The 15,766-nt window shown below is 34.0% G+C and overlaps 2 protein-coding genes across 2 annotated transcripts; both read left to right on the plus strand.

The window, feature by feature from the left end:
* The first annotated feature begins 6,628 nt into the window (after nucleotides 1-6,628).
* Nucleotides 6,629-7,002, plus strand: LOC130629916 (major centromere autoantigen B-like). The gene is made up of 2 exons (XM_057443292.1): nucleotides 6,629-6,943; nucleotides 6,994-7,002. Exons 1-2 carry the CDS (start codon nucleotides 6,629-6,631, stop codon nucleotides 7,000-7,002), a joined length of 324 nt encoding a protein of 107 aa, XP_057299275.1.
* A 664-nt stretch (nucleotides 7,003-7,666) lies between these two features.
* LOC130629917 (tigger transposable element-derived protein 6-like) lies at nucleotides 7,667-8,464 on the plus strand. The gene has a single exon (XM_057443293.1). It carries the CDS (start codon nucleotides 7,667-7,669, stop codon nucleotides 8,462-8,464), a length of 798 nt encoding a protein of 265 aa, XP_057299276.1.
* Nucleotides 8,465-15,766: the final 7,302 nt, after the last annotated feature.

Here is a 15,766-nt window from a genome sequence, read left to right on the forward strand (position 1 = left end):
ACAGACATACGATTAATAGTGCTATTATTAGAAACACAGTACTTCATCTCGCATTGTGCATAGCAGAGATTCGTATCAGAAAAAATGATTGCAAATGAATATTACTAATTGTTTAAAAAAATCTGATAATTCTTCTATAATTGAGAATTATGTCAGGCCCAGTTGTAATTGTATTAATTTTTGACAAAAATTACATTGTTCTTTCTTCATTCGAATTATCATTTCATACCTGCGCTTAATTTTTAGAGAATATAAATTATGTAAGGCTCCCTTTCATAACTAGGTTTCTTTTATGACCTTTCAAAGGAATTAAAGACTTGGCTTGTTCGTTGAGCAGCTTGAATTGTGTAAGACTCTAATTTTTTAACACAAGTACAACTCTTCCTGTATGCCATTTTATAACGTTATATTATCGAGAGACAGTGCAAGAACTAAATATTCATTGAGAGATGTGTTAAAGGGGGTATATTGACGTAAACTCTTTAGCATCATGTTGACATCCTTGAAATTGTTATACTGTTGTATAGCACTTCCTTCTTCTGAAGCAACAAGGTTAACAGCATGACCTCTGTCATGAAATACAGCTAATTAGTATAGCAACAACATAATTAATGAAGACATTAATATTTTTTAAGAATGCGATATTGCTTCTTCCATCATCACAGTGTTTTTAGATATTTCGATATAATTACATTGTTTTTTTATACTTATTGTTTTTTAATACTTTGTTGAGCAAGTCTAAACAAAGCAAATGAAAGTGGAGGAATGTAAGCTAAGCAAAACTGAAGGGGAGACATTGATAACTTATGAGTTGTTTATTAATGTACTCTCAGGTCCTTAATACAAAAGGTGACTTTATAATAATCGTTTTCAAAAGCTGATTGTCGGAAATAGATGGGAGGGTGGTTATAATAAGAGAGAAATGGATGCATCAACAGGGGCGGCGCCACTAGGGGGCTGGGGGGGATTCAGCCCCCTCCCACTTTTTTGCGAAGTAATAATTTTCTATTTTCTCCCAATAAGTGTCTCTATCACTGAATGGAAATTGATGTTATCCAACCAGAGAACCTGCAGGCTATATCACTCCGAAGGCTAAGGTATAGCCGTTTTACGTGTTTTGGGACTCTAAAAATGCGTTGGCTTCCAGGCGCGAAGCCCCTAGTCCCCACCAGGGGCTTACAGCGCCCCCTGCACCTCAGCTGTTTCGGCAACTTGCGTCACTCGTTGATTGCCAGTATAATCTCAAAATCTCCCACTATGCCTAAGCATTTTTGGGGGGGGGGGGTTACCAGAGTTTATCCGACTAAAGATTTTTTAGATATTTTGTTACGAACCACCATCTTTTTTCCGATTGTGTAGTCACATTCAACTACTAATTCGTTGGGCAAAAGTGACTAAACTATATCAAAGTGACTAAATTTTTTTGTGGTTTTTTAGTTTTTTTTGACTTTTTTATACTGATAATATATGTAAAAACTTTCGCAAAGCAATATTAAGACACAATAACTTTAACGTAGTTCAGCCAAAAGTGGCAACCTTTATCCTGTCTGACTTGTCCATCGTTTTCGAAAAGAATAAGCAGAATAAGAATAAGTAAGGGTAGTAATAAGTTATTGCGTTAAAACTTAGTGATAATAAACATAGTTTTTTCAGAGAATGTTTGAATGCAGCTATCTATGGGGATACTGTAATCGTTTTTTACTAACTATTATTTTTCTTGAAACACAAGGCTGGTGACTGTTTTATTATGGCAAAGTGAACGAAATTTGTGCAGAAGTTACTTTTTGATAAGGTTTCTCATTTGCTAAACCTTACAATTTCACCTGGTTTCGTTCTAATAACGCATAACAATTGTAGCATCGTAGCAATCGTAGCATCGCACATTACAAATATTTGCTGAATAAGCATTTTCTCGCCTGTAAATTATCCGTATGAATAATCTCGTGACCGCTCTCAAAAATACAAGATGGCTAACTATCAAGAAATCGTACTCCAAAGCTGTGAAGAAGAAGAAGAAGAAGAAGAAGAAGAAGAAGAAGAAGAAGAAGAAGAAGAAGAAGAAGAAGAAGAAGAAGAAGAAGAAGAAGAAGAAGAAGAAGAAGAAGAAGAAGAAGAAGAAGAAGAAGAAGAAGAAGAAGAAGAAGAAGAAGAAGAAAAAGAAGAAGAAGAAAAAGAAGAAGAAGAAGAATGTATATATTTCAGCCGTTAACCATGTTACAAATACTATATAATATATATATTAAATTTATATAATAAACTATATTTTGTATATTTAACAACTATAGAAATATAACTATCACTATAAAAACGTATGACCAATTCTATAGAATAAATATACACTAGAAATATATAGTTCAAAGAAGACAACATATTTAGGCTGTTAATACTGAGAAAAATCTTGAAAGATTAAACAAGCTCAGTACCAATTTGTTTTTTGTTTTTTTCATGCATGGCGGCAAAAGCGGTTGTGAGATGACACGGGTCAAAGACTGATTCTAGTAAAAGTCTGTAGTAGTGTTTTAGAATGTAGAAATATGTTAGGAATACAGAGTAGTTAAAATGAGTGATTACAGTGATACTTGGTTTCAGGTTTTAATTGATTTTAAATCGTTGTAAGATGTTGTTTGTAAGATTTCTTAAACGTTTCAAGAGAATTTGCTTTTTTTATTGTACTTGGAATGCCACGATTCCAATTGATTACTCCTTTATATGTTATAAAGCTTTTGGCTACCTCTGTGTTTCTATGAGGATTGGTAAATTTTTCCTTATCTCTTTCGTTAATTAGGACACCATGTTTGAAAAACATTTTTCGTGACATCAGCTATGAAATTGTTAGAAATTCTCCAGATCAATTTCCCTGATGCTAATTTTAGATTAGTAGTAATGGGTAATATATTTATTTCCTTGTATAAAGGAGCTGTTATAGTAGTTTTATTGCAGAAGTTCATTATTCTGACAGCCTTATCTTGTGTATTGCTTAAATCCTGAAGGTGACCTTGTGCAGTAGTGCTCCATACTAGGATACCATAATCTAAGAATGAATGGAAATGAGCATAGTATAAGCTTTTAAGTAACTGGTGTGGAACAAAGTGTCTGAGATTTGCAAGCAGAGAATTGCTTCTGATTTATTATGCATGTCTGTTGGGTGAATATAATTTTGTTGTCTATTAAGATACCAAGATATTTAACGCATTCAGTTTCTTTTATTTGCATATCGTTTATTTTCAGGTTAGAGTCCAGGTTATTTTTTGCATACCTTGGTCTAAATATTATGACATTAGATTTTCCTACATTTAGGCTAAGTTTATTAGCTGTAAGACAATCAGATAGCTTGTTCAATTCTTTATTCAAAATTCGTTCTAATTCTATTCTATTCTTATTTGAGTAAAAAATACTAGTGTCATCTGCAAACAAGAACATAGTGACGATGTCAGGGACTTTCACAATGTCATTTAGATAAATTAAGAAGAGCAGTGGCCCTAGCACACTGCCTTGTGGTACTCCAATTTCTATTGTAATTAATTCAGAGGTGTTATTTTGGATTGAAACGCATTGTTGTCTATTATATAGAATATATAAAATATAAAATATCCAATTACCAGCTCCTCCCCTAATTCCGTAGTGTTCCAGTTTTTGAATAAGAATGTTGTGGTTGACAGTATCGAAGGCTTTAGCAAAGTCTAAGAATATACCACACGGTGCTTCTCCTTTCTCTAGTGAATCAATGATCTTAGATTGTAGATCTAGAATTGCCATTTCTGTTGATTTACCATTTTGAAATCCATATTGTCTATTATAAAGTATTTTTTTATGTTTAAAGAATGCTATCAGTCTGGAATACATGACCTTTTCTAGTATCTTGCTATACGGGGTAATAGTGAAATTGGTCTATAGTTGCCTACTTCTAGCCTAGGATTGGCCTTATAGATCGGGATTACTTTTGCAGTTTTAAGCAAACTGGGAAACATACCAAGTTCAAATGATTTAATAAAAAGCTGTGTCAGTGGGTCGCATAATGTATAAGCTCCTATTTTTAGTAACTTAGGGGATATATCATAGATATCTGCAGATTTAGAAACGTCCAATTTTGAAAGCAGTATTGCTATTTCACTTGGTTCTGCTTCATTTAGGAATATACTGTGTTCATTTGGGTTTTTTAAGTAATATTGAAATTTGGTATTTGGATTTGGTAGTTTTTCAACTAACTCAACAACAACTCATTAATCTTTTCAATCTAATTTGAAAAAATACAAATGTTTGATAAGAAAAACTGTCAAACGAATGCAACATAAAAAAATGCATTTTTAGACAGAGAAATGTCGGATAGAAATTTGTTATATATATATTAGCCGCCTACCCAGTAAACACAAAGACGTCTTAATTAAAGACGTCTTTTTCTCGTCTCTAGCTCGTTCGGACGTCTCACGACCAGAAAAAGACGTCTTAAAGACGTCTTATAAGACGAGTCAAATCTCGTTCAAAAGAAACGTCTTAAAGACATTTTTATTTGGTCTCCGTTAGACCAGTTATATCTCGTTCCAAAGAAACGTCTTAAAGACGTCTTTATCTGGTCTCCGTTAGACCAGTTATATCTCGTTCTAAAGGAACGTCTCAAAGACGTCTTTATTTGGTCTCTGAAGACCAGTAAAATCTCGTTCGAAAGAAAAGTCTCAAAGACGTCTTCATTTGGTCTCTGTAAGACAATTATAATCTCGTCCGAAATGAATGTCATCATTTCTTTTCGTTTTAAAGATAATTTCACAAGAAACAAATAACTACGTTAATTCTTTGCCCATTCGCAATAATTGGCGTAGAAATAAACGTTTTTGATATTTCAGAACTTCTTATACAGAGGTAGCCAAAAATTCGAATTAAATTTGTCTAAAAAAGCATACATTTTACAATGAAAACAGCGTTCGAAAGACCGCATAGAATAAACTTGTAAAGAACATCGTTCTATTTCACGTTTACTTTTAAAGAGAAAAGAATAATGTGCTCCATAAAACAAGTAAATAGCAAAGCAAAAGGCTGTTTTTACCCGAGATATGAATAGACAATGAAGAAAATATTTTGGTGATTAAAAGTAAGTATCTTAGATTTTTTTTGTACTTTTTCGGCCAAGAACATTTGTGATTTTTGGTCTTTCAAGGGGAGCTTTCATTAATACTTGGGAAAATAATACTTTTAATGCTTAGTTTTAGCTATCCATTTCGCTTCAAGTGCACGTCACACATGTTCTAAAGCTTTAGACCTATAAAGTTTGTTCTTGAAAAAAATAGCAGTAGCTACTTTATATATTGGTGTAATGACTGAAATGCATTTTATTAAAGGGTTGTTTGGATATAACTTCAAAGAATAAACACATCATCCAACGTGCACAATATGACAGACATATTTTACAAGCAGGGCTCAGACCAAAGTGTTACTGATTGGCGAAATAAAATGACGCTGTTGTTCAAGACAACCTTCAAAGATACTAACTGTTATTGTTTCTGGTCAACAATTTTATTTTTGTAGTATTACACTATATAATTTGTGTTATGCACACTTTTTTATTTTGGCCTAATGCAGCTTAGTTTTTCTGTTTTAAAGACTCGATTGTTGCTATCTGTTGCTCATTGAACATTCATCTTTTAGAACAAGAAAAGTTTCCAAAAGTATTTAATGAATTTGTTTTCGTTGTTGTTGCTTATAAAAAAGCTTGTATGTGATATTATTTTATTCATATTAAACTGTTTATTTATATAAATGATATAAATATCAAGTTTCTATTAAATACTTCATCATCGTTTTCTTAACCCTTTTCTTGTTTCGGTTTGTCACACCTCAATCAGATTTAAAATTACTAAAATCCTAATGCGCATAGGCGAAAAATATTTGAAGCAGGCCTGCTTTGGCAGTATAACGTTTGAAAAGACTAAATAAGGACGTCTTTAAGACGTTTTGGTACCTACGGGAACGTCTCTTAAACGTCTTTAAAACGTCTTTAACACGTCGCAAAAAGACGTCTTTTTTACGTTTCTTGAAGACGTCTTTAGGCGTTACGCTTTTAGACGGGTCAGAGACGTCTTAGAGACGTCTCGTCTGGTCTTTAAAAGACGTTCTAAAGACGTGTTTAAGACGTCTCGTGTTTACTGGGAAGAAAATAGCTTTTAGGTAGATATCGCACAAATACAGCAAAGAGATGGATGAAAAGTCAGAAGTCGTGAGTATACAATTCAGACGGAGAATAAAACAAGGTACAGTAGAGTCTCCATAACTCGAACCTCTATTACTCGAACGTCTTCTTAACTCGAACGAATTCGTTGACACCGTGAAAATTTCCTAATAAACTCTTATAAAAAAACCTCTACTACTCGAACCTCCATAACTGGAATGTTCCCTTAAGCCGAACAGATTATTTTGTCCCTTGAAGGTTTTTGACTCCATCACTCGAATTTTGTGGCATTTTGAAAAAAATTGATAAGTTTTCCTGATCATTTAACTCTTTATCATTTTCATATTTTAATGTTTACGTGTGTTGTGGACCTTATATTGTTCGAATGCATGATTCGAATGTTTTGTTTGTTTCGAACGACAACGCTTTCTCAACCAATTTTCAAAAACAGAATTACAGAGCAATCTGACAATGGCGTCTGTGGCAGTGTCAAAAAGAAGTAGAGCCGATAACAAGTCCTGTAAAATAAAATACAGTGCCCTCAAAGAGCTTGAAAAAGGAACTGCTCCAAAGGATGTTGCAAAAGCTTTCACTATTCCTTCAAGCACATTGTCGACGTGGAAAAAAATAAGAAAAGGGTTAATCTCGAAGAGATCAAAACCTGAAAAATCTGAAGATGCGAACAAGGCTGTTCATAAGTGGCTACTTGTGATGAGAAGCGAAAATATTCCGATAAGTGGAGTGATTCTGAAGGAGAAAGCTCTTGAGTTCGCAGAAGAACTGGGTGTTGAGTCGTTTCAAGCTTCACAAGGGTGGCTAGCTAAATTGAAAACCAGGTTGGTTAAACATACTTTTATATTTAAATTTATACAAATCTTATGAATATTACAATAGCTTTGGTAGTATCAATAGACTTTTTTTCTGAGATGAAGGATAACTTGCATGGAACTTTCATCCCCAAACCATCACCAGCATTTAATGACTTTCCAGTAATTGTTATTTTGCAAACATTGAAGCTGTCATTCCCGAGAAAATAAAAAATGACTTTTGCAAAACGGCCGGACTTCCCGAGGGGTAGATGACCTATGACTTCTCCATCATTTTTCTTGACTGCGACTGCATATTTATCCAATTTATTTGTCGGTTCCATAAAACCATAAAATTCGTCTCCGGTAGAGGGTGTCCAGTTACTTTTATAAACATGATAACCCATTACAAAAGCGTTTATATCGTAAGTAAGAAGCCTAATGATGGGAAGTTCCTTGCAGCAAATAATGTCTTTTAATTTTTTGACTTGTTTGACTTCCATGGCATCCAAAACAAACAAACCGAAAACAAAGTAAACAAATTTAGAAAAGTCGAATCTTTTTTATTCGAATCAAGCAAAGCTTAAAGCTCTAATCACACTTGACACATCAACGGAGATACACATTTTTCTTATCTTATATTTTCAGGTAGGGCGTATCCTTCAAAGCCATCGCCGGCGAATCAAGATCTGTCACTGAGGAGATGACAGCACCATGGTCAGAGACAACCTTACCAACCATTTTGTCCCGCTATCCTTTGGAAAACATTTTCAATGCCGACGAATTCGGGCTCTTCTTCCAATGCCTTCCAAATAAATCTCTGCACATGAAAGGTGAAAAGTGCTTTGGAGGAAAGCATAGTAAAGTCAGACTTACTGGGTTAGCTGCTGGCAATGCCTTAGGAGAGCGCTTACCAATGTTTGTAATCGGAAAGTCTGTCAAACCTCGTTGCTTTAAAGGTGTCAAAACACTACCCTGTCGATACCGTTCGCAAAAAAAGAGCTGGATGTCTGGAGAGCTGTTCGAAGATTGGGTACGCGAGTTTGATCGAAAATTTTCTGTCTCTAAACGAAAAATTGCTCTGATTGTTGACAATTGCACCGCTCATCCTCATGTTGAAAAGCTGGAATGGGTACAATTAATCTTCCTTCCTCCGAATACAACGTCGCATACTCAACCTATGGACCAAGGAATCATTCGTGCACTGAAAGCGAATTATCGATCGTTAGCAGTCCGCAAGTTAATAAAAGCATTGGATGAAAAAGTCTCTATCCCGAAGTTCTCGATTCTTGCTGCTATGTTCATGCTTAGAAAAGCGTGGAACGATATTGACAACCAAACCTTTACCAACTGTTTTCAGAAATCAGAAATTTCCCAGAAGGATGCTGAAAATGCCATCAACGAAGATGACGATCCATTCAAAGACCTTGTCAGTAGCGAGGTAGAAGAGGACCCAATCCCGACCCTCGATGCTGATCTCTCGTTCCAAGCTCGTACATAAAACGAAGGTTTCCTGACCATATCGATTCTACCATATCAGTTGAGGATTTCATTGATTTCGATATCGAAATGAGCACATCCCATACAAGTCTAAAAACTGCTGACATCATTGCTGATATCACTGGAACTCAAGATGAGGAAGATGAAGAGGATGAAGAAGATGACGATGACAAGGATGAGGATAATCTTTCAAGACCAACGGCCGAACAAGTGCGTTCAGCAATCACCGTCCTTGAGGACCTAAGCGTTTTCTCGAAATTTGGGGAAGAAATGTTGGCTTCCCTAAAGGACTTGAATAAAAACATCAAACGAGATTGTGATGATATTTGTAAACAATCAATTATAACTGATCTTTTTTAAAGAATTTAAGCAAAAAGCAACTAAAACGCTCTGTTTTTGTATTTCACCAACCCAGAACCCCCAATAAGTAAGACTCCGTACTTAATACACTGTTTTTGTTCATCTGGTAGGTAAATAAGGGAAAAATTTTGAAAAAACTTGAAAACCTCTACTATCGAACGTCTCCTTAACTTGAACGGTTTCCTTCCCCCCCTGGCCGTTCGAGTTATGGAGACTCTACTGTATGTCTTTCAAAGAAAAATATAAAAGCGTTACATAAGGTTTTTCGTTTTTTACAAATACAAAACAATTAAGTCTCTTTTACACACATGGAAAATTTGTCAGGGTGATTTATTCGACACACTTTCGTGAAGATAAACTAACAGAAAAAAGGGCTGAAAATGTTCATAAGGCATTGCTGGACGGAGGAAAAAAGTTTGGAACGTCAAAGTGAGCAATGAATGTATTGAGGACAAGAAATGCGAAACAGAGATCACAGTTAAATTTTAATACATATAAGGAATTCAATTATAAAACACATCCTCAAATCTTAACAGATGCTATGATACAATTTGAAATTACAAATGCAACAGGCTAAAATATATTACAAAAGCAACCTTGTCTTAGGTCGTTTTTTCTGACAATCTCATCGTCCTTGATTGCCAGAAAGAGAAAAAAAGCCATGACGTTGGTTACAAAAGTTAACTCCAATTTATAAAATAAGCCATGAGAACATAAACGCTTTTGTTCTAGATGAGATTACCTGAAAGAATTAAGAAATGACAGTGAGCTTTTACGCAATGGTCTTAAGACCACGTGATTTATATAATCAAGATGGAAAATACAATATTTTTTGACAAGATAGATCATTTTTTCAAACCATCGCGGAAAATTTTAATGTAACCAAGGGAACGTGGTTTCTACACTAAGAATGCACAATTACGTTCTTGTTAGCGCCTATTTTTATCAGTAGAAAGAAATGAAAGAAAGATGATATTTAGATAAGATACCTACGACGACTCGTTTACGATTATTTGAATGTTTGTTGAGGTAATTTTCATGAATGTGAATTGTTCATTCAATTCATGTGTTTGCGCACAAGGTCGAATATTTCTTCATTTTTATTAGGTGCAAAACTTACAGCAGAAAATTTATTACTTCCAACAAAGTTAAGTAAAAACAAGTATTTTAAGAAAACACATTCCCCATTGTGCTTTGTTTAACGGCCAATCTAGAAAAAATAATATTTTGCATTGGGTCGAATAAAAACCCATTTTCATGACATTGAACACCCAAATCGTTATTTATTTTAACCAAATACAAATATTAATTTTGGTCAGGACAAGGATTTTCTAAGTTCCTTCTAATAAACTTTACTTTAAGTACAAAATTTAAATCTTAATATCTCGAAAAAATTTTTGCTCCACACACCTCTACGCTTTAAGGTACAAGCATTAATGAATATGGAGTCATAACCATAACATATCTTTCGAATTAACTTTCATACAGCGCGGTCTGGGCACGAATAAAGCGCTTGTAGGGACAAATTTTTAGCTTGTTTTTTGACTCGATAGCCCAGTCAAGTTTCTCGGTTACTTTCTCACAAAGAATTATTTGTGTCATACGGTGAAAGGCCAAGAAATGTGTAATCTTTAGTTGTTTTTTTCCTTCTTTGCTTTTTATACTAACGCTTTACTTTTAAATAACGTGTTGAAATGGTGCTGCTAGACCTTTCTGTGGTATATTAACTTTATTAAAAGAAGCTATGTGATTGATCTGTGATTGCAGAGGCAATGAGCATGGACTATCTATAAGAAAATACGTGACATACTACTAGATATTACACATCTTTTCCTTATAATCAACCTTCATGGTATGAATTATATATAGATGGCTGGAAACTACCATATGTATATACAATGTAATGTATGTTTCGCTATGACTACAACAAGGACAACCAAAAAAAATAGAGCTAGCTAGCTAATTGTTGCAAAAGGAGAAGAAATGGATAATCGAATATCAAGCTGAAAGAATCAAGATACATATGGATAATTATCAAAAAATATTTTCAAATTTGGACGAAAGGTTATTAAAAATGCCACAACTGCATATGTAGCTTATACTGTCCTTATTATGTGATTATCTAAAAGCGAATATTTAACCCCGCCAACTCCATAATTTTATGGTTTAGCATCTCTAAAAATAACTTTAAAAAAATTGTGATTTATTTAGGGTCAAGGTAGATGCAACTACAGCTAACATAATGATAATAAAAAAAAGTATTTACAGTGATGTTTCCCTTGTACCTGTGCACTGGCCAGGCCAACTAAAGCTAACTGGCTTAAAGTACACCTATCTTTCGTCGGCAATTTAGCTAGCTAGTTCACTAACTGCACTTGTTTTGTTTTGAAATATAGTGGTAGTAACTATTGGAGACAATACTTTTTAAAGATAACAATTAAAACTTTGGTGCCAACAATAACATTTCTTTCTGGTTTAACAGGTTGGACACTTGACTTTTAGCTAGGCTAATCTTAAGACGGAATCAACACAGTCTTTAGTCATTAATAACCTTGGATTTTGTGTCTTTTGAATAGAATACAGTCCATAAACCATTAAAGATTACCCTTCTTTAATTTTAGTGTTATAATAGTAAAACAAGGAGGTGTAAAAGTTCTTTTATACCTCCATGGGTCAGCCACAATCTAAACTTTCTGTTAATGTTGTTGTTTTTTTCTTGTTGCGCTACCATTATGAAAAAATTGTCCCTACAAGCGCTTTACTAGTGCCCAGACTGCGCTGTATGAAAGTCGGTAATTAGTTGCTCTATTGTTATGAAATTTTGTGACTATTAATTAATATTTTTAGGACTGACATCTCTTCTAAATATTTTGACATCACCTTTTGATAACGTAACAAGTTGTTAGATATTACTTAAACAAAACCACCATACTAAAATATCTAAAACGAAGAACGTTATAAATTATAAATTTTGATCTAATGATCATATGAGTATAAAAATTTAGTGCCTATGGTATTAAATCAAACATTTTGGCTAAATTTTGCCACATTATGTATCCTTTTCCCTATTTTCACAATTATAATTCTATATATGTTTCTATATATGTTTCTATTTTATACTAGTCGATAAGGCCCGTGGAAAAATCCACTTAGGCAGGATAACAGAGAAAAATAACCGTCATTTAAATTTTGATGACGTCAGCAGAGACATGTCAGAACACAAAACTTTTTTTTTCAGAAATGTGTATGCCTGTTGCCTTCATCGTATAGATCTTGAAACGCTGATCAAGAAAATGTATAGGATCGTGTATTTTTGACAAACGGTTGCAGAGATATTAGGGTTTGAAGGTTTTTTGATGACGTCATCAACCCGTCCATTCCCGAAACGGATTCAGGGACCCAGGTTTGGGAAACTTACCCAAATTGGTCAAAGGTGGTCCCTAGTTACCTACGCAGGAGATGACGTCAGTTATTTCCACCCGTTTCCAAGTTATTTAGCCTTAAATTTAAAAGTGCAATGCAATGGCTTCACTAATCTTAATATACTTTCCTTTGACGTCAATATTGCTTTAACGTCAAAGTTTGGTAATTTACAGAACAAATTTATAGACGATGTTTTATAGACTTTATCAAAGAAATTTTATCCACTTTGCAAAAGTCACAGACAGACAGAACTGGCGTATTATTATATAGACTAGTCGATAAGGCCCGTGGAAAAATCCACTTAGGCAGAAGGACAATGGAAAAATAGGTTGTTTTAGATTTTTTGCTGACGTCAGCAGTGCAATTAAAAAATTTTTTGGCGAAATTTAGTTTATTCGTTGCCTGTACTGTGCAGAGGTTTAAACGCTGACCAAGAAAATGTATATGATCATGTCTTTTTGATAAGCAGTTAATGAGATATAAGGGTTTTAAAATTTTGATGACATCAGTCAAACCCCCCCCCAAAAAAAATTTTTATTTAGAAATTTGTACACCTGCTGCCTTCATCGTATAGATCTTGAAACGCTGATCAAGAAAATGTATAGGGTCGTGTACTTTTGACAAACAGATGAGGAGATATTAGGGTTTAAAAGTTTTTGATGACGTCATTAACCCGTCTCTTCCGAAACGGATTCGGTGACCCAGGTTTGTAAAACCTACCCAAATTGGTCCCAGGTAGTCCCTAGTTACTCACACAGGAGATGACGTCAGTTATTTCCACCCGTTTCCAAGTTATTAAGCCTTAAATTTAAAAGTGCAATGCAATGGCTTCACTAATCTTAATATACTTTCCTTTGACGTCAATATTGCTTTAACGTCATAGTTTGCTAATTTACAGAACAAATTTTTAGGCGATATTTTATAGACTTTATCAAAAAAATTTTATCCACTTTGCAAAAGTCACAGACAGAAGCTCCGTATTATTATAAGAGACTAGTCGATAAGGCCCGTGGAAAAATCCACTTAGGCAGGATAACAGAGAAAAACAACCGTCATTTAAATTTGATGACGTCAGCAGAAACATGTCAGAACACAATTATTTTTTCTTAGAAATGGGTATGCCTGTTGCCTTCATCGTATAGATCTTGAAACGCTGATCAAGGAAATGTATAGGATCGCGTATTTTTGACAAACGGTTGCAGAGATACTAGGGTTTGAAGGTTTTTTGATGACGTCATCAACCCGTCCATTCCAAAACGGATTCGGGGACCCAGGTTTGGGAAACTTACCCAAATTGGTCCCAGGTGGTCCCTAGTTACCTACGCAGGAGATGACGTCAGTTATTTCCACCCGTTTCCAAGTTATTTAGCCTTAAATTTAAAAGTGCAATGCAATGGCTTCACTAATCTTAATATACTTTCCTTTGACGTCAATATTGCTTTAACGTCAAAGTTTTCTAATTTACAGAACAAATTTTTAGGCGATATTTTATAGACTTTATCAAAGAAATTTTATCCACTTTGCAAAAGTGACAGACAGACACACGGAACTGGCGTATTATTATATAGACTAGTCGATAAGGCCCGTGGAGAAATCCACTTAGGCAGATGGGCAATAGAAAAATAGGTTGTTTTAGATGTTTTGCTGACGTCAGCAGTGAAGATCCCAAAAAAGTTAGAGAAATTTATTTTATTATTTTATAGTAATGTGTAGAGGTTGAATCACGCTGATCAAAATAATGTGTAGGATAATATGTTTTCGAGGAACGCAAAAAGAGATATAAGTGTTTAAAAATTGTGCTGACGTCAGCAAAGGCCCGTGAAAACACAAAAATTTTTTTTTCAGAAATTCATGTACCTGTTGCCTCTCTCGTATAGATCTTGAAACGCTGATCAAGAAAATGTATAGGATCATGTACTTTTGACCAACGGTTACGGAAATATTGTGGTTTAAAGGTTTTTTGATGACGTCATAAACCCGTTCATTCCGAAATGGATTTGGGGACCCAGGTTTTGAAATTACCCAAATTGGTCCCAGGTGGTCCCTAGTTACCCACGCGGTGAAAAAACATTGACGTCACCACCTCGTTTCCAAGTTATTTGGCCTCAAAGTTTTAAGTGCATTGTAATGGCTTCACTAATCTTAATTAACTTTCCTTTGACGTCAATACTATTTTATCGGTAAAGTTTGGTAAATTACAGAACAATTTTATAGGCGATGTTTTAAAGAATTTGTTAAGGAAAATTTTGAAGAATGTAATCCACTTTGCAAAAGTGACAGACAGACACACGGAATTAGCGTATTATTATAGAGATACGTCTATATATGTCTGTTTTTGAAATTGCTGATGACGCCACACAAAACATGTGACGTCAATTAAAAAATAATGAGAATTTATTTAATTTGTCCAATGCTACAGTTGTGCGGATTTTCTTGTCGTAACTATAACTCACAGAATTTATGTCTCCATACTTTGAAGGCCCTAAAGTAGGTTTAAAATGAGTTGTAAAGATTTTATTAAAGTATAAAGGTAAAAGTTCAACGAAAAAGCACAAAAAGCAAAATATTGATACAAATATGGAATTAGGTAAAAAGCAAAACGGAGCCGTGTTTTAGTACTGAAGTGGAGTACATTTGAATGATTTGTGATTTCTACGCGATAATTTTTTTACGTGTTTCCAGTTTATTATTTTATGACAAAAATAGCACTATTCGATAGGAAGTTTATCTGGCACCCTGAAAATCTATACTTTTATATACTTTTATTTTACAGTTTAGGAAATATGGACAGTATTCTCAACATGGGTTATAACTGTATGGTATTATTAAAAGAAAAATCAGAAATAAAACAGTTAAGGCTGAGATTTTGCTAAAGAACATAATAAGAACTGAATTCCTTCCTAGCTTTTGAAAAATAAAGCACGTACTAAGACACAATTATCTGTTATACTTTTGTTTTTTTATTTTGTTTATTTGAAACGTTTTTTGGGATGAGTCTGGATGTGTTTTTTAACCTTAAAGGAAACTTCTGTTCAATAAGATCCTTGTCTATTTTATATTATCAATTTTATCATTATCTGTGAATTAGCAGTTGATTACCTAGCGTCAAGTTTCTTATAAAAAACACGTGGATGCATATTTCTACAAATAAAATAACTTCAACATCATCTACTTCGCATTTATTATCATCCGTAAATCGTATATCTGATGTATTTCTGTAACTTTTAGAAAAACGCAAATAAGAACACTTGTGGCGAAAAATATGGTAAAAAATACACATCCAGCATCAAACAAAATTTAAGCATTCTGATGAAAAAACTGAAACAAAAAATAAAGAACTAGTCTTAAGAATTTAATAGAATGGACACTTCGGGGTATGCTCTACCCTGTGGTAAATTATAGGAGTGATTGGAATTATATGGGTAGCAAAGTGGGTATTTTTTTTACAGAATGTTCAAATTGGTTGGAAGGCACGTAATAAATAAATTTATTTGATATTTCTTATAATGCAGTAAACTAA

Source organism: Hydractinia symbiolongicarpus, chromosome 2, assembly GCF_029227915.1.
Source record: "Hydractinia symbiolongicarpus strain clone_291-10 chromosome 2, HSymV2.1, whole genome shotgun sequence".
NCBI classification, from domain to species: Eukaryota; Metazoa; Cnidaria; class Hydrozoa; order Anthoathecata; family Hydractiniidae; genus Hydractinia; species Hydractinia symbiolongicarpus.